The sequence below is a fragment of the Musa acuminata genome, chromosome BXJ2-11, assembly GCF_036884655.1.
Source record: "Musa acuminata AAA Group cultivar baxijiao chromosome BXJ2-11, Cavendish_Baxijiao_AAA, whole genome shotgun sequence".
Classification (NCBI taxonomy): domain Eukaryota; kingdom Viridiplantae; phylum Streptophyta; class Magnoliopsida; order Zingiberales; family Musaceae; genus Musa; species Musa acuminata.
The window spans coordinates 4,359,679-4,385,207 of NC_088348.1; the positions used below are offsets into that span (position 1 = coordinate 4,359,679).

General features: G+C 36.9%; 3 protein-coding genes across 4 annotated transcripts; all 3 read right to left on the reverse strand.

Annotated features, from left to right (window-relative positions):
• Window positions 1-37: 37 nt before the first annotated feature.
• Window positions 38-11,134, reverse strand: LOC135627795 (uncharacterized). 2 transcript variants are annotated; one of them, XM_065134106.1, is made up of 15 exons: window positions 10,921-11,134; window positions 10,757-10,836; window positions 9,341-9,435; window positions 7,609-7,769; window positions 6,600-6,751; window positions 6,163-6,278; window positions 5,910-6,073; window positions 5,704-5,778; window positions 3,705-3,776; window positions 2,727-2,864; window positions 1,393-1,548; window positions 1,069-1,121; window positions 778-953; window positions 558-659; window positions 38-478 (listed from the first exon to the last, which is right to left on the reverse strand). In XM_065134106.1, exons 1-14 carry the CDS (start codon window positions 11,024-11,026, stop codon window positions 599-601), a joined length of 1,605 nt encoding a protein of 534 aa, XP_064990178.1. In that variant the 5' UTR covers window positions 11,027-11,134; the 3' UTR covers window positions 38-478; window positions 558-598. The 2 variants fall into 2 exon arrangements, with proteins under 2 accessions (XP_064990178.1, XP_064990179.1); XM_065134107.1 differs by having other exon boundaries at window positions 10,946-11,078.
• Window positions 11,135-11,521: 387 nt separating this feature from the next.
• LOC135626201 (uncharacterized) lies at window positions 11,522-14,096 on the reverse strand. The gene is made up of 5 exons (XM_065131344.1): window positions 13,709-14,096; window positions 13,527-13,633; window positions 12,803-12,950; window positions 12,006-12,200; window positions 11,522-11,920 (listed from the first exon to the last, which is right to left on the reverse strand). The coding sequence occupies exons 1-5, from the start codon at window positions 13,943-13,945 to the stop codon at window positions 11,642-11,644; spliced, it is 966 nt and encodes a 321-aa protein (XP_064987416.1). The 5' UTR covers window positions 13,946-14,096; the 3' UTR covers window positions 11,522-11,641.
• Window positions 14,097-14,949: 853 nt separating this feature from the next.
• Window positions 14,950-24,331, reverse strand: LOC135627798 (thiamine pyrophosphokinase 1-like). Its single transcript, XM_065134114.1, has 6 exons — window positions 23,959-24,331; window positions 23,736-23,832; window positions 20,457-20,529; window positions 18,067-18,168; window positions 15,313-15,562; window positions 14,950-15,199 (listed from the first exon to the last, which is right to left on the reverse strand). Exons 1-6 carry the CDS (start codon window positions 24,095-24,097, stop codon window positions 15,078-15,080), a joined length of 783 nt encoding a protein of 260 aa, XP_064990186.1. The 5' UTR covers window positions 24,098-24,331; the 3' UTR covers window positions 14,950-15,077.
• Window positions 24,332-25,529: the final 1,198 nt, after the last annotated feature.

Below are 25,529 nucleotides of genomic sequence, written 5' to 3' on the forward strand. Positions count from 1 at the left end.
GCAAAGAAGAAAAAAATTTATCAAGGTGAGGCAGATGTCTGAGAAAGTATAACATAAAAAATATAAATCAATTTTAAATGCATTGCATTTACACTTGAATGGACAAAATCTTCTAATGGACAACCAAAAATGGCTCCCAAAAGTGGTCCCAGGGTGTTGCTCCATCAGCAGGCATCCAGCACCCACAGACAACCAGATAATTTAGTTGGATCACTGTTGAACACACAAATACTTCTCTCCCTCACTCATAGAAAGAGCAATGCAAGTAATACAAGAAAGTAAGGGGAACTTTATTTGAGCCAAGAATCAAGTCCTTCAAATGTGCAACTTCAAGTATATCTTCCATCTCCAATCAACCTGTGGTAATGAAGTACAGCAGTCGAGGAGTTCATATGAAAATGCCTACCAGAAACCATTGATACTTCTCTCCGGCAGGAACAGAGATCAGACATCAGATTCATGTCATTCATTCAGAAGACTGCAGATCATAGATGTTAAAAAGTTATTTAGGCTCTCAAAGAAGAATAACTGTAAGGATTAAGAGATAAGGAATTCACAGTGAGGTGTTAGCCATCCTAGACAACTTCATCAGCTTCTCTCAGTCGGTATGTTTATGCATACCTATGATTTTGTTGATGAGCTGCTTCTCACGAGAATAACTGTTTTACAGACAATAGCTTAGATTTCTTAAGCTCACCAAATGGCAGTGAAGATTATATAGTCGATTTTAAGATCCTCTGAGGACCAAAAATGAACATAAAAGAAAAAATTACATACATGACAATAGATGAGAAGCAGAAACATGCTAAACCAATGGCTAAATGAATAGGGAGAGTGTGCCAGAAGTTTTCCTTGTCTAAAAATACTCTCTCAGATATGACAGTTGCTGTGTAAGAAAGAAGCAGAACTTCCCAGCCAGACGGCAAGCATCGGTAAAAAGAAAATGAAGAGTCCTGTTTGACAAACACAAGCAGAGATTTTATCATCAATTGCAAACCCTCACAGAAAGGAGAATTATTTACAATTAGCATACATGTATCGCCTAAAATTGTATATGAGCTTACATACCTGGAAATAGCTGCTGATAAATACTGCAGAGTAGATAATCCTTAGAATCATATCTTAGTCACAGTTAAAGAAAATATTATTACTGTCTTCTAAAAGATTATAGACATTGCTTGTTCTTTAAACACAGATGGCAAATCTACATATGTATGAGCTGTAACATATACAACTATGTTTGACAACACTTCATGAAGGCAACAGTTGACTTCCTACACAAATTTGCAGATGCACAAGTTTCTTTATAAACTTAATGCAATGGTCACAGCCTTCTGGTGCAGCCTTCAACTTTATTGTTTATGAGAAAAAGGTCTTACAGAAGAAGGATACTTAATGAATTAGCAGCAATTAACCCAATTGCTCCAGCAGATCGAATCAAAATGACATTTAGTGCTATGTAAATCCCAGAGAATATAAGCAATGAATCATTTGACCTCTTAAGTTGTCTCTCATTTGCAACTGCATGCAGAAAAGCTTCAGATGTCCCTAGAGAAAGAGAAAAACAACCATCCTTTGCTTCAGCTAAATATATATTGAGGGCATTCAGTAAAATAGATTTTTAATACATAATAACAATAATATCAATGAACATATTTACAAGATAAAGGAAAATGAGCATCCCTACAAATGACTACAATGCCATCACATGCTTATAATTCTTCGTCACGAATCATTACAAAAATAAAACACGTCTTCGGATATGTTTTGACCCAAAAGATAATAGAGGCCTAAAATTGAAGAGGACATCTCTTAATGAATGAACAATGAAACAAGGATCATTAAATCCTAATATAATAACATAGAATGAAGCTTGGTGTTTAACATTGACATAAACTATCTTTCCAGATGTAATAATTCATAAATGCATTAAAAAGTAGTCATCTAACTAAATTTTAAAGAAGTCAGAGAACATTCTTATATTTTTAGTTAATTGCACAGGAATCATAATGGTCCAAAAAGCAAGATAGCAAATGAGCAACAAATAAGAATTGAGTTTGCTCAAAAATCAAAATTATCAAAAAGCTCCAAATATGGTATGCAGTCATTTATTGGGAGAAATCATTTCAACACAATTCTTATTCTTAATTGCTGGGATTGGTTCTTGATGTTTGGTGAAGTAAGTTGTCTGTGAGCCAGCTCTATCAACTTAAACTAGAAATTCATAAATATCTTTTCTAATGAACAGAGGATTAGGTTGTATGAAATGGAGAATATACTAGAAGAGAATCAACATTGACTTATTTATGCTAATCTCTTTGTCCTTTTATTATAGATCTGAATTACAATGGTGATATCTGTCTTTATTGACTTAAAAGTTGCAAAAAAGAGAAAAGCAATAAAAGGATCATACCAGCTATACCTAACTAAGAAACTGAAGATGAACAAATCAAAACTAAAAGGCCTTAAGAATTCAGAGATTTAAGTAGAAATTGAGGATTTATTATTGGTTCGATAGCAGTTTTGATAATCTTGACCAATGTGGTACTGGTATATGGGGACAGGATACTCACCTATATCATTTGAGACCATTGAATAAAATTAGCAAAATGAAAAAAAAAAAGTTCGTGTATTGAGCTATATGTTTTGATATCAGTGATTGGTCAGACAACGTATTTGAAACCTTAATAGGAAATCTACAAGCAGGAATACAACAAATTATGTACCATTCATGGCTAAGGTAATGACATAAAAACAGTAATAGCGGAGAGCAGCTGGAGCTTCTCCATCACTCCATTTCCTCCCATAGAGCAGTCTTACAATAGTATATGAATAACTTGGACCAAATGCCAGTACTACGAGGCCTGCAAAAGTTAAAATATAACAGAAACATCAGATAAACTCTAGTGAGAGTCAACCAGACCACAATAAGTTATCATGAAAGATGGAAATCAAACACTCAACCAGATATGGAAAGGCAAGAGAGCATGCCATGCAGAATGATGTATTGCCAATTTAAAGATTTTATATGACATGAATCACTTAAAGATTCTATCATACATAGATCTTCTACCAACAAATACTATCATTTTGATTGGTACCGCTCCTACTTCAGAAATGTTTCATGTTCAAACACTGAAGGTGCTTCCTCAAGTACTTAGCTTATTTGGTGTGGTCACTCCTACAGTTTCTCTTAAAAAGCAAAAACAAAAATAAGGTTGTTCTTTCTGATAAAATATCCAGAGAAAATTAACTTGAGATGACTAGAGTAGCTCATCCAGAAAATCCTCAGTGTCAACATTTAGAGCACAACTACACATGCTAAAGACAAATGAAATATAACAAGAACAATCAGATTATATTGTATCTATTTCTTAGACTCACGTTCTGCTTCATTTTTTGAAGTTAAAAGCTGAAATGAATCCATTGCAACTACTAATGTCTCCCCAGGCTACCCTTAAATGGTGTCTTATTAGGTATATATGCATATATATGTAAATGTTTATATATGTTAAACTGATGATTCTCATCCTAATTCAAGAGCAAAATTCTTCCCCACAGAGTATTATAGAGAAAAGAAAGATCTATAACCTTTGGCTACACATAACAGTCAAAGAGACTTAATCTATGTTCCAAGTACATGTTGGAGAGAGACCACACTGCTTGCAAAAGAGTAAATGTTTCACAGAAGCATAAAACCATACCAATCAACAGAACAACCTTGAGAGCCTCTACAAGGGAACTTCTTAACTTAACAATCCTTTGTGAAGATTGACCTGTCCAAGAAAAAAGATAAAACTAAATGCTGCAAAAAAAAAATCTTTGAACACAATAAGATTTATCAAATTCCTATATGTGCCAAGAAACATATAACTGATATAAAATATATGGCTGATTTCTCCCAGAAGCAGCATACTATAATAAGTATGAGCACAATCATAAGGAAACTGAACACTGTAGTAACTAGAAAAAGATTGAAGGGTCATTGTCCCTATTGGAGCACAGAAACCAAGCAGAACTTTTTGCAAAAGCCATACAATTATCACCCAGAATGCCTCCAGACCTGCCTGAGTAATGTTAGTGGGCTGTGTGGACTCCCAAATAGTTGGGACTTAAGGCTTTGTTGTTGTTGTTGGTTGTGTGGACTTCTGAGAGCTCAATTGTGCAGAATCTTTTTCATGACACAAGGAAGAGTGAGAAGTGATGCATTTCATCTAAGAGTCAATTTCTCTTTTAGTTCATTATAGTTTATACTAGAGCACTTTTTTTTAGGATTGTGCAGTATTTTAATATATCAGGTTTGTATAGGAGATGTCTTGTCATTTTTATGGGCTTTATCATTTTTTTCTCTAAATACAATTCGATATCATCTTTAAGAGGCGTTAGATTAGTTAGTAGTTCCAGCTGATAAAATAATACAGAGTCCTTATCTTGTCCAGCATTTGTAGTTTAAGTTATTAATCTATAAATGAAGCAAACATGTCTGACAAGGACAATGAGAGTGAATATTGGATTTTAAGGCCCTGTGGCCCACTTATCTTCTTTTGTCTTTCTATGTGATGGAAGAAATTCTTCCAGCTGAGAGTCGTCTTCCAATCCATGGTTTCATTTCCTCCTCGCCTTCTTCATGGATATCAAGTGCCTCAGTTTAGTTGTTTTTTAATTAATATATTGTCTTTAGATCGGTAATGTATATTGTACCAGATTAGACACAGGATTGCCCTACCACACACCCAGTTTTGCAGCAGTAGATAAAGCCTGCACATGAATGAGTCCAAATTACTACTCTTAAAGACCTTTGGAATCAGTCAAACAACTTTCCCCATCCTTTATCTCAGAAAATTGTCAAATTCTGGGAATGTGGTTGAAGTTCAGTTGAACACACACAAGATCTCAATGTTATAAAAATTCAAGGCATCAGACACACACATATCAGCAGGCACTTCAAGTGAAAACTACACATATGTACATCTTTGGCAAAATTTTCACAAGAAACTTCAAAAATTTCGTGTATGCTTTCCCATATGCAGAAACTCATGGACCTAATGCATCAAGTTCTGTAAAAACAACAACTACAAAATGATTTAAAAAGTCAATGGACTGTCAACATGAAATTGCTTAGCTTATCTGACTGCTGCCAACAATGTTATACTGCTTAAACTAACTAGAATACAATCACATCCAAACAAACATCAATAATGGGAAAAATGACCATTAACAATAAAGTTTCCATAAATGACCGACCTTTCGATCAAAGTCAATATCACCAAAATGTTATGCATGGATCTGCCAAGATTGCAAGTAAAAGAGCTCAGGGGAATAAAACAAACTAACAGAGTGCAGCAATTTGCACTTGGGTCCATATCTGGTCTAGTCTAATAATATGTAGAGAAGTTAAAACAAAAAAGTCAAACACTGCATAAGATTTACATTAATACAGGATCAAAGATGATCAGATATATGCAGCTTTCCATATGAAAGGTGGCTGTTTCCTCTTATCAAACCAAAGAAACCCAGAATGCATTCCAGTAGAAAACTTCATATAAAACTGATCACATGATTAAAAAATGATCATCACATCAAGCATGTCCAGTCAACAGTTGATCCAGATGTCTAATATATATTTTGATAATGTATTCCAAGGAAAACAAACAAACAAATAAGCACACACACAACAGAGTTCCACTACCTAGCCAAACTGACCTGATGACATGTTGGCAAAAGTAGCATAAGTACTTTCTTCAAAAGGAAGAAATACCAATCTTACAACTAGACTTCCTGCAAATGTCACCACAATCAGAAATACCTTTATGCTAACTTGCTAAGCCATGTTAAGTTCAATGAATCTTCATCATTAGATTTGCAGAAATTTTGCTTTACTGCTTAAAAAGTCTCTGATAGTCATGTACCTAATTTATCAACAAGGCCATATACGGCCTGGTTATATGGTGTGTCAAACCATACAAGAACCATCTTTTCACCTTCTTGAAGAACCAACCTTCGAAAAGATTGACCGGTAAATAATAAGCACATCTTCAAAAGATGTTTATCATAGTCCATCAAGCTCGACAATCTGAAAACAACACGTCTGGACAATTCAATGCACCAATACGAGCATTATTGTAAAAACAAGACGAGAACTTGCAACTCAAAATGTCAAACCTGAAGGGAAAAAGATCATATCTATTTATGCAGAAGAATACAAAATACGCCCAGTAACCTAACAACAAGCAGGCTCCATATGAAGCTTGAGATAGAGCAAACACAATTGCTTTTTCCTGCCAGTATTATACAGAAATCTTAAAGAAAGGGAGAAATTTTTAAAATAAAACATGATCCATGAAACAGTAACTGGCTGAAGTATTCCTAAGTTTGTGCCAAGTAAACAAAGTATGATATCAATATCAAGAAAAACTTTCAAATATATCAAGTGCCTTCCCAAAAGAAGATAAAATAAAAGCACAGATCAGAAAATAAATCTCACCTATTGAAAATAGAAATTAATGAAACTTACATAATCATTTTCATTTCTTCTATACAGCTAAATTAGTAATATTGTCTATGACAAATATGCAAAGTGATGAACGATACAGTCTTACCATGTTAGGTTTTCTAACTATGAGGATGTAGGTCGTCATGCATCGTAGTATAGTGGCTGCAGTTTCAACTATCAATCTCAGCTTAAGGAGAAGCAAATTCTGAGAAAGAATATACAGAGGTTCTGCCAACAATTCCAATATGCAAGCAAGTCCTGTCATGTGCAACAGATTAATGTCACAAGCACCATATAAAAGGTATAGAACAAATGTACAAAAGAGATTTTCATTATTAAAAGGATTTCTAAAACTATGCGAGTTTCAAAAGATTGAGTATGCTTCTTTTTTGTTTCAGTTAGCATTATCAATTTAAATCTTTTAGAAATTAAATCTAGATGCTACCTTCTGTAATATTCTAGCTGTACCCTAAAACCAAAGCCAAGAGTAGGTGTAACCAGAAAAGTTTCAGTATGTCTCATTATTGTTCACTTAGCCTTATGAATGTACACACTATTTTTTGTCATATAATACCTTCTGCAATATTCTATTGCTAGCTGCTCTTCTCCTCCAAAGCCAAAAGTACAACCATATTGTGGGTGCTTACTTTTAGAAACAAAAACAAAAATTAAACTCAGGTCTCATAAAGGATTTTGGTCTCTATAAAGATTGACATGGTATTAATATGAGAGATAGCAGGACAATTTGAAAGTTCTGTATCTTTTTTTGAACTCTTTAAGTTTGGCATTTGGCAGGCATCATCAGCCATCAGTAACAGATTATATGACTTCCTAGAACTGGGACTAGCTAATTTCTTTTTCAGCATCTATTTCATGACACATACTACCAGCATGTGGCAAATTTTTTTATATTGTCAGTCACAATTCTTTGTAGAACACTGCACCATTTAACAAAGAAATAAAAATTACAGATTCATGGATTTGATCCTGAAATTTCAAATTGCAAACTCATGCAAACTGCTCGTGTGAACAAATTTGTTGCTTGATATCAATCAATAGCATCCAATCACTCAAAACAGTGTAGTAGTTGAAACTTTCAGATGACATGGAAATACCATGGATCAATATAGCTTGTGCATATGCATCTGAAGGAGTGAGCTTTTGGAACCAGAACACAATGAGGCAGACTGCTAAGGTAAACAAGATGCCAATTGGAAATGTCATCCAAGCTACTTTCAATAATCTTGCAGCATTTTCTTCCATCGATGAATCATTCCTGTAATTAGGAAAATCCTTTTATTTTAGATGACACTGAAAAAGAACAGAATAAATAGAAAAAAAAAAAAGCAACACAACATACATTCACCAGTTAGATTAATTGCTCACGAAATGTTGCCAATTGTTTTTTGTATTGATTGAGACATGCATATGGTCAAACATTTAAATATGCTTACAGCAACAAGAATAAAACATTGCCTTACAATAATGATATAGCACATAATACCGATCCTTGGGTCAACCTAACTCCAGCAGGGCCCAAACAGGTCCACTGATTAGTTTTAGGCTGGAGCAAGTCAAACTGCTGAAATCGCAATGGATTCATGATAAGCATATTTTTTCTCTTGATAGTGAGAATTAGCCAAATCCAACCTTTTTTTATTTTCCTTACAAGACATGATGTAAAACCAACCTTGACCAGACAATTCAACCACACCAGATGTATTTGTTGTACAAAAGATAAAGAGTTATGTGGGGTTTGAGTAGGCTCTACAAACCATCATGACTCAACCTAATAGCCGGCAGCAAACCAACCTAATCCAACAAATTAACACTACTACATAAACTAACCTATTAAAAGCATGGCACAAGCAAAACAGCACAGTAAACTAAAATATAGCTATCAGAAAAAAAAAAAAAAAAAAAAAAAAAACTACCCACGCCAATTTACCAATATTCTGAATGCATGGAAGAAATATATATGAATGGTCATGGACACTTGATAATCCAGATGCAATCATATCCTTCATGATATTGTTAATCAAATCTTCTTTGGCCTTCTTCTATCTAACACTTAATATGGACCAACTCTCCTGGACCACAAAGAAGGACAAAACCTTCTTTAGTCCCACGATATCTAATTGACTCTCCTCGCCCATAGATTTAGAGGTCTTCTTTAGTGACACCAAGCCACCTTAAATGGTTTTTAAGATATTTTTGAAACAAAATAACTATAATAAGTTGATATTTCCAACTATTTAGGGAAGCTACATGGATCTCTTGCAGCGATTGAACTTTACCGAGGGAACTGTTACTTAAGGTCAAGTGAAATCATATACCTAGAGTTACTTCTAGAGTTCTAATAAATCTTTATTTTAATGCAGAAAGAAGAAACTCTTTATTCAAAAACTTTGCTAGAGGGTTAGGCAATAAGCCTATCTCACTAGCATTACAGAAAGAAGAGAACTCGTTGGCTCTTCCAAAATTTGCTAGTTCATGAGCAGAGAAATTAATATTTCGTGGGATATGGCTGATGTAAACATCAGAAACTTTGGAAATCTTATTGTCTTTGTTTGCCTTCACGAGCATAAATCTCATTGACTCCTCACCCATGCACTTACAGTTATAATTACATTCAAACCACCTTAAATTGTTTTTTCTCATTCCTATGAAGATGCTAAACCTATTTTTCATATATATTTTCTGGTCCCCCTAGACATATTAATTCAATATCTTCACAATATAATAAATACAGCTTTCATACTAAAAAGAAAAATCAAATAAGTGTCATAAATGTCACAAATACGAAAGAAAATTAGATGAATATAGCATATAGAGAAAAGGTAATACCGTTGAATATCTGTGCGCATGCATGCACGTCGAAAACCTTCCCGACTTAGAAACAAGATGCAGGTAATAAAAAGATGGAACTGTACTGCATAAAGCTGCAAAAGAATAATTGAATAAAACAAAGGAGCAAGTCATAGAGATTCAATTAATAGAACTATTGGAGTAAAGGATTAAAACTAGATTGGTATCCAGTTGGGACATATAAAAGAACATAATTCAAAGGTTTCCTGGAACATTATTTTAATACATAAAAAATATTTGATTTAAATATAAGAAAACAGCAAATCCTGGAACTTGATGCTTGAAACGTGAGAAGATATCAGATCTTCCAGAAACTATCAACACAAAAAAGAAGTGTGAAAAATCAAATCCACAAAATTAATTGACAATATTAACTAGACCTAATTCCATAATATGTTAGAGAAATACAGAACTCATATCACTCATCTCTAATCACTAACTGTTTTAGCTCCAGAAAAACTCAGGTTCAGAATAGAAAAACTAAATTCATATTCTGAACCACTTGAACTTAGCTTCGTAGAGTCACTTTTGCTACTTGCATGTCCTAACCAAATGAGCATCCATTGACTAGTGAAATCTCTACTTTTGTTAAGTAATTAATCTCGTGAATTTAAACTCCTTTAAGTTGGCAGCTGACGTGAATTATTAATACTTTTGCTACTTGATTGTTGAAGAGCGTATCTTGTTTATATGTGGCAGGTTGATGGTGAACCCTCTCTCCAGTGATCACTACATGCACAAAGTGATTTTATTAGAAGTGGAAGCGGAACCTTTAAGGAGCAAAGAGGTCTTCATGCTCTTTGATAATGAATTCTAATAAATCCTATGTGGGAGAATGAAATGTAAGCATATTTTAAGAATTCCTGTGGTTTACTATCAAGTTCATTGAACTGAATCATGTGGTTAGCTCAGGGCCATAATTGATGCTTTGTTTACTTCCCACAAAAATGAAAAAAGGCAAAAACTTGTTAGAGGACAATCTTCTTTTATACTGTTCCATTTGTCAAAAGAAGTTTTAAGAAAAGTACTCCTATTTAAGTTTCTTTTAGTTTCTTCTTTAAAAGAGAACATTTCATCATTCAACTCTACGAATCAAATTAGCACAACCATATAAAAACTGTACTAGTGAAGAAAACACAATATTGATCAGATTTATTTTTCTTCTAACTGTGCATTGGTCTTCTCAGGAACTTGTACCGATATGTAATCATCATATTAGATTATCAACCTCTTAAACAAAAAAAAAAACACGATTTTTACTAGAATCCAACCACAGAATGCTGACTTGGTCACAGAACTTTCTAAAATGTGAATATTAGTGATGATTACCAAAGGATACAAAAAACAACAACAAAAGAAAGATCATGAAGTTGAGTTAGAACGAAGGAAAATTACCGCGTAGTCAGCTGCCGTGAGGTGCCTCACGATCCACGAATTAAATATGAATGGGATCCCCCTCGACAAGAACTGCGTTGCTGAAATCAAAAAAGAAGATAAACCACATCACTTCAAGAAAGAACCACGGGATCAATCTAGAAGGGGCAGCACATGCGACGAACCCATCAGGTACTTGAAGGTGCGAACCAAGTTATGGCGAGGGGCGGCGGGGCCAGCAGCGCCTTTGCCCGCGGCCGCCGGCGAGGATCCCTCGACCCGCTCGGCCATGGATGACGGGCCGCGACTGTAAAAGAGCAGGGGAGAAAGCGTCGAAGGGGGCGGGCAGGAGGCGGAGGGGCCGATCTCGATTGGCGATTTCGGGTCAAACCAAGGTCAAGATCAACTCACACAAACAAGACTCCGCCTAGACGGGCGACCCGGTTTGGTTCGACGGAACCGTAACTCCGACCCGTTTATAACCCGATAACGGGGCAACAATTTGCGGATAGCGACGGTAACTGTTATCAACACCGTCCATCACACACGCATTTAGACGATACGCAATCGTTAATTATATATTATTTATGGCTCACTTTATTTATGCTTTAAATCCTTAGTGATGAATATATTGATGCATCAGCACGTGAAAAGATTTAGCACATAAAGTGTTCTGATATAAAGCACATAAACGATGATCGAGTTCTCCTTTACAGAAATTATACCAACAGAACAAAAAAAACCAGTATAGTACACAATTTACGTTCCAGAAAACACTATGCAAAAGAAACAAACCAGAATGCTTATTAGATCTTCTAAATTTAGAGGAGTTCATCAGCTTCGATGCCGCACAAACATTTCACAACTCGTGAAATGCAAAGTAGCATGGAATATGGTGGATAAATTTCATGTAGAAGCCAAAGAACAGATGAAACTAAGCGAAACAATCTTTGCTACCGACTGTGCTGCAATGGGAGGCAAGTTTGAAGCACAGAAATTTTGCCATGACTCTGCTGCTGCTGATTCATCAACATCCTTTATATTACTATCATTTGAAAATTCACGGTATATTGAATTAATAATGGTCCGAGCTGCATCACGAGCCTCGGGCAATCTGTCACTAAGCAATTCAGCAGCCACTTGGAGAAGAGTTGCGAGTCCAAACCCTTTCATAACCTCAATACCCTGGAAGAATGAGAGGGAACAACAAATTAGATATATGTTGTCTATGCTTTAAGCAGAGAATAACAAATACAGAGGAAAGACAAACCATTTTGGAGACACATTTCGACATGGCTACTGCAGCTTTGGCCCTCACTCTAAGGTTAGCATGACGCACATAAGATTGAAGCTCCTTGAGCAAGGGAAGAGGAGATACGGAAACAGCCATCTTCTCGAGTGCCTTTTCAGCTTCGTCACAAACGAATCGCTTGTCCTGAGATGCTTTTAGCAAAAGTTGCAGCAGCTGCAAAGGTTGTAAGCAAATCATTGCTATCAAAATGCCAGTCATTGGTCATAAAGAAAAGCATTAGGCTTGTTTTAGGCAAAAAGTTAGCATGCCATTTGAATCGAGGTTCTGAATACCGTACCGTACCGATGTACTGATCAGCTGTTGATACGATACATATCGAGTTATACTAAACGTATCGACACATGATATACTAAGATGTACTAATGTACCGTCCATACTAGTTCTCTATTGGACCGGTCGAGCGACATGATTTTAATTCCGGACATAGATCCCATAATTTGAAGTTAGCATGCAGCAGCTCCAAAGGTTTTAAGCAAATCATTGCAATCAAAATGTCTGTCACTGGTTATCAAGATAAGCATTAAGCTTGTTTTAGGCAAGAAGTTAGCATGTAGTTTGAATCATGATTTTAATTCTGGACATAGATCCCATAATTTGAAGCTCCTATCACCAAGTCACTTCACGAATTTTAGCGACTTGGGTGGTGGAAAAGCATTTAATTGATCAGAAAGCCTTCTTCATTTACAAACAATGTTTGCAAATGTAATATGTTTTAACAGAGAATAAAAATGCCAACGAAGGGAATACGAAATTACCAGCTGGCCAAAAGAATTTTTCTCTGTTGTAAACAGCAAGAGATGACCAAAACAATGGAAGATGTCAGCTGAAGCCATGATCGATGTCTTGCAGAGTGCACTCCTCGGACTTTTCATTGCTCTAACTATCACTTCCGTCACATTTCCCCTGACCATCAAAAAATAAAAGACACATTAGCCAAACAAGCACTAACTATGTTGCTAACATTTTGCATAACATGTGATCTAGTTTAGAGGAAACAACAAAACATCAGCATTATAATGTTCAAATGTGGTGCCGGAGTTCAAGCCTAGTGGTCTACCAAGACACGATTTTGAAAGCTTCGCGATCAAAAGCCCATTGGACAATGATGGGATAAATAGCGGAACTTAGCTAGATTAAAGATGATGTACACAAAAGAAAGAGACCTGTTACCGGTACAAACCTTTGAGTAATGCTTTAATGGTGGACAATCCATCTACGGGATCAAACACACGCATGGCCGAAGCAAAAACAAAATGAAGATTACCATTATCTGGGTTCTCCTAGAAGATAAAAGTAGCTAATTGCCCTCTGAATTGGATAAAACACGCGGACTTAACATACTATAATAAGCAGTAACTTTGTGATCTCAGTAGTTCTCCATCTTTTCACCTTGGCATATCAACAAGCACCTTTACTACTCCATCTTCAATTACAAGTAAGTAGGCACATCGAAAGAGAGGAGAGAAGATTTGAACTCACAAGATCGGAACCAAAAGAGAAGAGTGATGGAGAGCCATCCGCCGTAAATCATTCAACGCTTCGCACACTTGCGTCCAATCTTTGGAACTCAATTCATCCAACAATACCTGGTCATGTCAACGTTAGAGCCGAAATCACGGAGTCAAATTGCACCCAAGTCCAAAACCCACTTAAATACATACCGCCATCCTGGCGTCGGGGTCGGAGAGAGGTTTAAGGTCCTCGGAAGCGACGTACTCGACGGACTGGTCCATGGGCGGTGCCGGCGGTGGGGTGTTCTCGTTGTTGGTGCGGACATCGCGAGGAAGTTGGGCGGGGGCCGGGCTCTTGGCCGCGGGAGGAGGGGCGGCCACCTTGGCGACCTTCTTGGGCCGCTCCATGGACGTGGGAAGAGCGTTGTCGAGGGATCTCAGAGCCATCTTTCCTCCTCCTCCTCCTCCTTCTTCTTCCTTGTTCTCGTTGAGCTACGGCGATGGGGATCGAAGAGAAATAGGTGGGGAAAGGGGATTTGGGCGTTCGAAATTTGAATCCTTCGGCGGACAGGCTGCGTCCTCTCCACCCCATCCGCTGCATTTGATGATGATCCGTATCCGGAATTCGACCGTTGGGATCGAAGACGTTGGAGAATGATTTGGTCGGAAGAAACACAATCTCAGAAGTTCTTTATCCCACCGCTTAAGCAGCAAGCGAAATCGCGAGTTAGGTCACAACTAAAAGTACGATGAGTTATAGTTGATGATCTTTAATTATTTCAGAATATGATGACAATATAAATAGGAGAAAATTAGTAACATTCGATTGGAGAAAATTAGAAAATTAGTAAATTACAAAATTACGCTGCTACGAAGAAACTTTTTTTTGTATTTATTTCTTGAATCTATGAATACAAGTAAATTTTCATTGTTTAGGTCAAGGATTGAAATATCGTACAATATCGAAGTTTCGACTTTCGCTTTGTATGCCACTATTCTATATACCGAACGATATTATATATATATATATATATATATATATATATATATATATCTCATCCGATAACAAACGTCCATGTACCAATATGTACCGTCCGATACGTGCAATATTATTCAAAATTATGTACTTTAGTTCAAGTCATCTTATATTCTTCTTATTTATATAACTTTAGTATAATTTTTTTTTCACATGCATTAATTGTATAAAAATTGACATATCATATATATACACACCAATAAGTTTTCTCAATTTGTAGAACCAATAGATGTGTTGCTCTTTTTCGATCCAAAGGACCCAACAAAGAGAACAAGTCAAATCGGAACGTAGAGTGGTTCGATTCAATTTCTCCAGCTAAAAGAGTAGTAGCCTAACGAATGATGCAAACCCATGGAATTCAAAGGTGACATCCTAAGAAGTCAACTTGTTTGCTTCCACATCCTTGGACGATAAATGAAGATGAAAAATGATGGAAACACTTGAATCAGAATACAGGGATAAATGTTACCAAATAAAACCTATAATCACCACTGTATATATCACTCATGGAAAGTAAATAGAATAAAGTACTACATGTACTACTCAGATATCCTTTTTAATAGATATCGTCCAGAGAAGATCTGAATCAGAATGGACTGTTATTCTCTCCTCACGCACAATGTTTGAAGTGCTTATTAGACTACCGAAGCTCATTCTTGTGTTGGCTGCAGATGAACAGAGTGAAGATTTTAGGTATCTAGTCAAAATGTGCCAACTCGTGAGACTTACAATTATGATTAACAAAGGGAGACAGAAGTAAATGATTGGATATGCTTACTTAAATCCCACTGCAAGCCAGTCGTAGTGGTGCTCGCTGATGGTGCACCGAGTGGAATCAATCCGCAATGTGGGCCCACTACCGATGACTGGATGTGGATCTCATGGCAATGAGTCCTCGGTAGAAGTTGTATCAGGCAATCATCCGATAGAAGAACAATCCGGATGTTTGAGAACTTGTATAATACATTGATGTTACCAGCCTCATGGTCAAACCTTCCTCCAAGTGCTCCACTGACTAGAATGCACAACTGCAACGAGTAGGTAAAACTCTAAAACCAAAACAGGGCAAACCTTTCAAGAGTAGTTGAACACAAGCAAGAAAGTGTAAGTGTGAACGACAAGCAATACAATCAAATGGCTAGCCTTGATACAAAATCACATTTAGTAGCAGGCACTAAGCAAATCATCGACTTATCCATAAAGAAAACTTGTATACAGCTTAATGTTGAATCTACCACTTCAAGAAGACCACCTAGAAACCCCTTGAAACGAGGAAGAAAATCCTGTGCTCAGCCTACTAAAACCAAGGAGCAAGTGTCTATTACTTTCTTGAACTAATAATAAAAATTCAGGTCATGTGGATACCACCATAGTATCCATAGCGGAAAATAGGGAGACGATTTAGGCAACCACTGGGAATCTAGCAAAGGGCGGCAGCAACGCTGACAGATAAAAAACTGGTCCTTTGAACTTAGTAATGTAAGTAGGCAACAAGTTCCAAGTGGCATTCAGCTCCATTTCCTGTACCATATTGATCTGACTTCTAAAGTTGTTGCTCATTGCTAGGAAATTTTTGAACAATCCTCAAGTAAACAGCGAAAATGAAGTGTGCTAACCCACTTGTACAGCAGCAAGGAAAAGAAAGACATTCTCAGCAACTTGAATACACTTGGATGCAGATCTAATAACCCCCATTCTCTTGTCAAAAACATATCTTTCAGTCATTTTGCAAGTGATTCCATAAGAAAACAGATCTTTGATACATGATCAGACCATTCTTAAAGCATCATCCATTAATTTCAATTTAACTGAACTTTTATAGCTTCCAAAGTCTATAAATATATCATTTCTGGCACTTCAATAACTCAACGCTGTCCTAGTTCCTAAACCCTATAAAGCGATGAATCTAAGCTAATATTGTTTCTCACCATGCTTTTTAAATGCCCAACATTGATGCTCTTTAATATCCTTCATGATCACAGTCATATGTTTAGTCCCTACACAATGACATGCTTATGAAGAATCATCAAGAGTCACTTTTCTCATACAAACATTTACTAAATATTATCTCCTTATATATTCTGCAAGACAAACTTCAGAAAGCTTTCTTTTCCTCCCTCTTGTTTCACATCATGACAAAATCCTAGATCAACAAATTGTTAACCATATCAGAAATAGGATGCTTCGGAAAAAGATAAAAAAGAAGTCCAAAACTTTTGGTGTATCATTCTCAATAATGATTTTCAACAAGAATACTGAAAAAGATTCATCTCAAATGAAAAATGAGCACAATCCATCCATCTTCTATAATAGTTTGACCAGCATCTCACCATGTTAGGCAGTATTCCTAAGATTAATCAGATCAGATGGTACATTATATGATTCATAATATGCCAGTTTAAACAAGCATGTTTCCCATGTTCAAGGGCATCAAGTGTCCATATCCTGGTTTGAAGCATAGTAAAAGGAAGCCCCTCTTGTAGAGGAGAGGAAGCTAAGACCAGTGAAGCCAATTAAAAGACAGAACATGCTATGCCTAAATTTAGCAGTACAATGTCATTTCTGAGCTTATATTTACCAGACCAATAAATGGAAAATTTTGTTCTACTGGACCTTATGTGTTTATTTTATAGGACGGAATTGTTCTCATTTAGTAAGCTATTCAAGAGATTAGCTATAAGAAATGGATAAGGTCCAAGTTATTGTACGATATTATTAAGGAACACTGGAGTACTCAAAAGGTTAATTACAAACAAGAACAAACCTTAAAACAGATATGTGATCACACTCATGTATCTGCAGACTACAAGCTTTACCGCAAAACCATATATGCAATTACCACATCATGAACAACCTCTTCATGATCTTGTTCTGTGTCATTCTTGATATGGAGTGAGATTTACCAGTAAGGAAAGATATCTGTGATCCAGAGACAAAATTAGGTGTTCTAAGCCTGTCATTTCTTCATCTTTAACTAGTCTAATCTTGGATGTGAAAGAACTAATACCTTTGTATTGTCTATCAAATCTGAATGTTCACATCTCTACCTATATGGCCTACTTATTTAGCAAGACAAATGAAAAAGAAACCCCAGAATCAACAGTATCAAATATATGATGAGCTACTTGATTTTTCAATTCATGAAAATTCACTAACTAATTTGGACCCACTTAGTCATCTTGCATTCTCATGACTGATCTCATTCAGAGATCTCATCTTACATACTTCCTGCATGGTTTCATAAATCCAAAAGTAACTTGTACATGCTGATCATTATATTCATATCCCTTATTGCCTCCAACATTTTGCCAATTAAGTTCTTCGGTATTACATTTTTACACACTCCCCATACCTATCACAAGTTCACAACATTGTCATATTGATCTCTAATCATCATTATCGTGCACATGCATCTGCACGTTGCTAATATGAAAAATTTATAGACAGTAAAATTGTAAGACACATCTAAAAGGAACCAACGACATCATATATAAGTTACGCATCTATTTCAGATAATGTTCTTGCAGCTTACATTTGATCTGTCCAATTTTGGTGTGAGGTCACAGATAAAAGTTACACATTTGTGCAGATCAGTGGTATCCTGATCATAAGACACATCCTCTATTTTGACACCCTGCCAAACAAATATGCATATTAGCACCATTGAGAAAGTTTGCAATAACATCATCTTGGGTACTAAATCATAGATTGCAACAGTTATACTATTGCAAAAAAAAAGAAAAGTTTATTCAAAATGCATGATAGCTGAATTCCTAAATATTTGTGCACTGCAGTACGTAAACAGCAAAAAAAAATCAGAGGACATGAATGACAAGCTATGAATATATACAAAATATTTAAACATGTGCTCAACTCCCCAAAAATGCTGGTGTAAATTCATTTAATGAGTTCAATCATGCTTAAGAAAAGAACAATTCAAGTGATGGTCTAACATTGAATTTAAGTGTCAGATATATGGTATTTACATAATATTGACTATATCATCATTAAATCTTGCAATTTGTCAAAATCCTATAGCCTATTCAACTCAAATTTTATGATGCATCCAAGAAAACTTATATAAGGCCCTATGCTGGGGGTTAATCCTGAGGTGTTGAGTCGATAATTTTGTTCCTATTTGTATGATTTGTATTTTACAAAGTGCATAGTAGATCAATAGTGAGATGCTTCAAAATAGATCCCCCTGGCATTTTAGGAGGTTCTATGTCACACATCTTACTTAAACAAGAGGTTGTGACGATATATGTCTTTAGAATATTGAAAATTGAATTAGACAAGAGGAACTAAAGGTTTGTTATCATGATCAGTATTAAGGAGAACTGAAGTGTGAATTAAGTCTACATCGAGTTAGAATTTTAGTTGGTTGAGATTTTATATAATTGGAGCAAATGGAATGTATTTTCAGTGTTTCGAGTTAGTATCCTTTGAGAAAACTGAATTTCATAGAAGCAGTTGTAGTACTCTCTTCCACAAACACCCACAATAGGAGGGATTAGTATTCGTAGCTAGCTATTGCTTTAAATTAATTTGTGGGTTGAACTGGCATGTATCTGATTGCACCGGCTAAGAAATAAAGACCGTACTAAGTTGGTCAAATTCATGCATTAGAAGCAATTTGTCAATTCCTTTTTTGAGTCTACAGTTCGCTAGACCTCAAAGCTTGAAATATTGTGCTGGAGAAAATATGATCAGGATGCAATTCTCTTTGAAAACTATGCCAAAGGAAGCACTATTGATGCCAGAGAAGGATCAGAAAATGAGAAAAAGACTAGGTTTATATTCTCATTTTAAGACACTAGGTCAAGTGATGCTTTGCCTTTTTTTCTTTTCTGTCTTTCCTTTTTTGAAGGCACCCCAAGCCATACCAACTAGCATGAAATTTGTATAAACCATGGTATGCAATTGCGAATTGTACTGCCCAGTACGGGCGGTATGTACTGGTCCGACGGCATACCGATACGCGGACTACTTGCTACCGGACGGAACGTGCTACAGTAAGAGGAAGAAATGTTTAAAACCGCTCGGTAACAGTGATACAGTGCTCCAACGGTCAAATACAGTGCACCAACGGTCAATTTGACCGTTGGAGCCCTTTCTCATAGTATTTAAACCCCTTCTTCTCCCCTATTTCACTCCATTACATTTTTCATACTCTCTTCAACTATCTCAAACTCTTTTTTTCTCACATTTGTACTCTCCTAAACTCTACAAAACAACGATTTATGAATTGAATCAAGGCTAATTTGGAAAGATTAAGAGGAAGAACTTTCTAATCAAGAGGTATGTTTATATAAGGACAATTCGTAATGGACTGAAATACGAACCTTGCACAAGATATTCTTCAAAGCCCAAAAAAGATATGTGATACTATTCTTACCTAATTTACATTGATTTTGCTAAACTTATGCTATTACTATATTTATTTCTAACTTAAAAACCCTATCCTAACTTTTTTTTTATTTTCAGGTATTTTCGAAGGGTTTTACACCTAAATTAGGTGTACCGCTTGGTACGCCCTGGCGTACCACGTACCGCTTGGTACGCCCTGGCGTACCGCTTGGTACGCCCTGGCGTACCGCCCGATACACGGTACCGTACCGTACCGAGCCAACCTTGAAACACTGGTATGGTACGGTATTGCATACCTTGATATAAACCACTCTTGAATATGGGAGATGCCCCTTGTCCTAGCAGAACATGAATCCTAATGCATCATTCTTAGCACATGAAGACAGATGGGTCGACCATCACAGATTCATAGCGGTATTAGGGCAAAACTTCAGCCAGATTTTGTCATTTATGTAGAAGAAGCACAAGATAACACACCTCCATATCAATAAGATATTCACTAGATAAGATATCAACAAATATAATACAACAATATTTGAACAAAGAATCTACCAGGTTGGAATAGAATTCCTTCACTTCTGGTCTTATTGAGTCCATGTCACCTCTAATTAAATCTGGTTTGTACCTTTGACAATTAAAAAAAGAAGAAGAAAAGATGAATTCAGTAACTCTTAACAATTTCTTCCATGAAAATTAGTAAGATACAGAGACATAAAACAGTGTACATAAAATTAGATTTTTTTTTGTATTAATGGGAAGAAACAAAATTGCTTTTCCTATAGAACAACAGGGCAGTGGTTTCCAGTGAGTTAAGATATTTGGGCCTCCAATCCGACCTGTGTATCCATTATTCTCAACTCTGTAGCATACTTGTCGCATGCAGCAATCTAGCTGCTTAGCAGTCTATCCAGGTAATTAGTTGTTTACACTGCCTAAATGCCTAGTCCTTTTGGAGTTGCAGACCATATATGTCAGCCTAGAGGGAAAACGCCAGCCTGTTACCTAGGCAGCTAGTAAATTGCTAGAATTTTGCATCAAATTATTCGTAACAGTGGTACACATGAATGATAATTTAATTTTAACTACCAAACTATGGATAGTCACAAAGTAAGATTTTCATTAAAGCAGGATATGCATCACTTGAACATAATCTTCAACATATGTTACCACTAGAACATTTGGATTCCTCAAATTCCTTATCATTTTTGTATACACAATTCATCTTTAGTTTACATTATTAGGTTATCAAATAGAAATTATATGTGTTTGTGACTTTTAAAACAATATTTTAGGAGGGAGAGAAGACTTCCAAAACAAAAGAAATTGCAGAAATCAACAATCAAGAAAATACCAGAACATCGATCCAAGATTCAATGTGATTCAGCAACTCCCTGCCTACACGCATGGAGAAAACCAAGTTATTCACTATATGAAAAAAATAATAATATAAGGAGTCACTCTTCCTTGAGTTAACCCAAACCCAAGCCGAAGCCCGAAACCCTTTGTATACCCTCTCACATAAACCCAAAGAACTCTTCTCTCAACTCTCTATAGATCTACCAGAGAATACCCTAAGGACCACCCAAAGTATCTTGCCTCCGCCTTTCAAACCTTGAAACTCAATGTGAATTTATAGAAAGTTCTAATTCTCTAAAAACTCTTCCTACTTGAATCCCTAATCTAAATCCTAATCTTAATGCACCAAGGATTTTGAATTTAATTAGTACTCTTCCTAAGTAGTTAACACATAATTAGAACAACTAAAAAAACACTTATCAACCCTAACAATCTCCACCTTAGTGAGTATTTTCTCATTTTGTGCCTCCTGCAAAGATTGAACTATTGACTTGAAGAATTCACCACAGTTATACAACTGAATCAGTTTATGATACAACACCTAATTATAAACTAAACTATTGGCTTAAAGAATTCACCACAACTATACAAACTGAATCAGTTTATGGCACAGTACTTGATTCCAGTAAACTTGCCAATGCATCCTATATAGCTAGAACCAAATCAATGGCACTACTTGATTCCAAAAAGAGAACTCTCACTGTTTCACCACCAAGCAAGATTTTTTTCCCTCACAATTGTCTGCATCCTGGAAATCATTAATATCACTATTCATTTTCTGCACCACGAATGAAGCTTGCTGTTGTAGGTATATATCATCCCTGCATGTGCAACCTGTTTCCAACCCTTTGAGATCTTTACTGTACTTCTTTCTAGGTGATATAACCCTTGATATAATCTTCCTCTCGTCAAGACCATGCAATCCAAATAACCTTGACATCTACACGACTTAAAAAAATTAGATTCTTCCACATCTTTGAAACATACACCATATCCTCCAAACTATGCAATCCAAACTCAACTTACTAGCCAACTTGTTATTTAGTGAATCAAAATAATCCTTCTGAGTGCAAACATGAGTAACATAGGCAAAATCTAAAAACCAACTCTTCTGGAAAGATAGAATATTACCTTTGAAGCTTGCGAGAATATCTCCATCATCATCCATCACAAAAGAGCATTCATTGACCTTCTCACAGTTATTGTATCCTTCTCACACAGTATCATCTCCAAAAAATTGTCATAGGAGTCGACAAACAATATAAAAAGTAACAACGCCTTGTCTTCTTCGTTAATATTCACATCAACTTTCTTCAGTTAATTCAATATTCCTTTGAATACATTCAGATACTCTACTAGGCCTTCGTCTTTCTCCATTTGCAACTTATATAACTTTCACTTCAGGTATAACTTGTTAATTAAGCTTTTAGCCTGATAAAGATTTTCTAACTTATCTTAAATAATCGTCGCGACAGAATCATCATCAATAACATTATTAATAAAGCGATGCAAAGACGAACAGCTCTTACACACTTAGCCTCAAACTCTACCCAATCTTCGTCACTCATCTTTTCTAGTTTTCCTGCTTGTCCCTTCAACATTTTTGTTAGGCCTTGCTGAACAAGAATATCCTTCACCCTTCTCTGTCATAGGATAAAATTATTTCTTTCATCAAATTTTTCTATAGTAAATACAGCAAAAATAACTTAACATAGTTGGGTAACTCCCTACCTAAGTCAATGGAAAAAAATCAAATTCTTCACTATAAGAGAAAAACCAATACAAAGAATCACTCTCCCTTGAGTTAACCCAAACCCAAGCCCAAAACCCCTTGTATACCCTCTTCCATAAACCCAGAGAATTCTTCTCTCAACCCTCTCGAGAACACCCTAAGGAGCACCCAAACTGTCTTTCTTCTTCCTCTCATTAAAACCTTGAGACTCACGTTTACAGAAACAAATCCTAATTCTTTAAAGACTCTTTCTACTTAAATTCCTAATCTAAATCCTAATCCTAATCCGCCAAAAAGTTTGAATTTAATTAGAACTTCTCCAAAGTGGTTAGAACACAATTAGGACTCCTAGAATACTTATCAACCCTTGAATGCACCCTTTTAGCAACTGCGATGCAGTCTATATGAGTGTAAAATACTTGCAGGTTCACGAAAATTTTTTGCAAAAGGTCATTTATAATTTACAAGATAATAAATCTCTTATACATATTAACTAAGCAGAACATTCCAATAGTCCGTGACTTAGTCCTTCATGATCGTTCTCAGAATGGAAAATAACCAATTACGACACAAAAAATGCAAATATATTCCTAAAACCACAGCATGCCTAAATTTCAAAACGAAATACAAGTAAGCAATGAATTCAAGTTGAGTTTCAATATCTACAACGCAAATTAGTTCATGTGATGAAGATTGAAAAGCTCAAACATTAACCCAAACAGGAAAAAAAAAAAAAAAAAAACCTGCGCCGAACTTCAAGCGGATCTTGCTCAGGGAAGAGCCTCGGCATCCCGTCATACACCCGATTTGCCCCTCCATCGGCAAAGACTCGCAACGTTGCTGCTTCCACAGAAAAAGAAATCCGAATACCCAGCGGCATCAGCCTCCACAGGAACCCAACTTAAGCCCTAGAGAGACAACTTGGGGGAGATAGAGGGAGGGAGGGAGAGACGAAGATGCGCTCACCGTGGCTCCACAGGACGGGCGCGAACCAAGGGAGACGCTGGTTCAGCACGACGAGCGCGTACGTTAGCGGGGGCCCGTCGGCCGCCGGGGTAAGCGGAGGCGGCCGCAGGAAAGTGGAGGCGTGCCTCATCACCTCCATCCGCCCGCTAACCTGCGCCGCGGGGACGAAAGAATGACGAGCCGTTCTCTAACGATGAAGACGCGGCAGGCTTTATATATACATGGTGGGTGTCCAAGGCGGTGCGGGAGGCGTAGCGGGCGGCCGAGTTACCGAGCCGGAGTACGCGGTGGGAAGTCTTATCGCCTCCCACACGTCGCCACATAAGCGGCTCACCGTAGGTTAGAACATCCTGCCGTGAAGGATACTACCCTAATTGTGATAGTTATCCCGGGGCTGTCGACGGGCCCCGGCGGCACAGATGAGATCTGACGGCTGAAGCAGCATCACGGGCCGTGGAAGACGGGGAAGGATAACGAAATCTGAAAAGAAAAGGTGGGCCGGATCACAGCCGTCAGTGACCGTGCCAACCTTCGTGCCGAGGGGTGATTAGGTGGGGCCCGCCCGCCACTCCTATCGGAACGCACCTGCTTGGTCTACGACCATAGCCGACAGCCGTTGACCGTAGCCAGACCTCATGGTAGGATAAATTTCGTTTTATTTTTTGATTATTTATACAAAAGCCTCGCCGGATTTCTTGCCTGAGCTTTCTTCACCATCTCCAGAGAGAAAGAATGAGAGAGAGAGAGAGAGAGAGTGCAGGACGTCAAGAGTACTGCAGAGTGAAAGGCACCAATCTCCTTTAGGCGGCATAGGTGGCAGGAAGAGCATCAAGTTCTCATCTTGACGTGAGGGATGGGGTTGACGCTGCCATGAAGAAGACAGCTTAAACATCGACGTGAGGCTTGCCGGTGACCACTCGATAAGAGTGAATGATGAGTCTTTTGACCAATTGAAACACCATGAAAACGATCGAGCTGCACCGAATCTATGCGAGGGTGGCAGAATGGTGGGTGGGAGAAGGTTGAGGTGCCATGGGCTGTTGGATATGTTAGTAAGAAGATTTAATTGTATGATCGTTAAATAGCAGTTTTCTTCAGATCACACAGCCAAAATACTGGCTCGAGGTAATCAATGCACATCAGGAGAATTAATGTACACGATCTTTATCCCTACAAGTAAACAAGAAGAGAAAGAAAATACTTCATAAAAGCTCAGTCTAAGTTGAAGAGTCTCTCTATGAAAACTATTATGAAACAGACTGAATGGCTTTTCAAAGGTACTCAGACTATTGTGACCACACCTTTTCTAAGTTCAGATTTGCATAGGAAGTTTGCTCATACTCAAGGATGGCATGAATGAAGGTCAAGGCAAAGATTTGGAGAAAGAATCTTTATTATTACTGAACAAAGCCATTGCTAAATGCTTTTGGTTGATCCAAATCTACAAAGATTTGGACAGAATTGTTGTGGCGAATGTTATCATAATCGACCTAATATTGCATATGAGAAGATATCCGCCAAGAAAAGGACTATCTATAGTATAATTGAGGCTTACACATAATGACAGAATT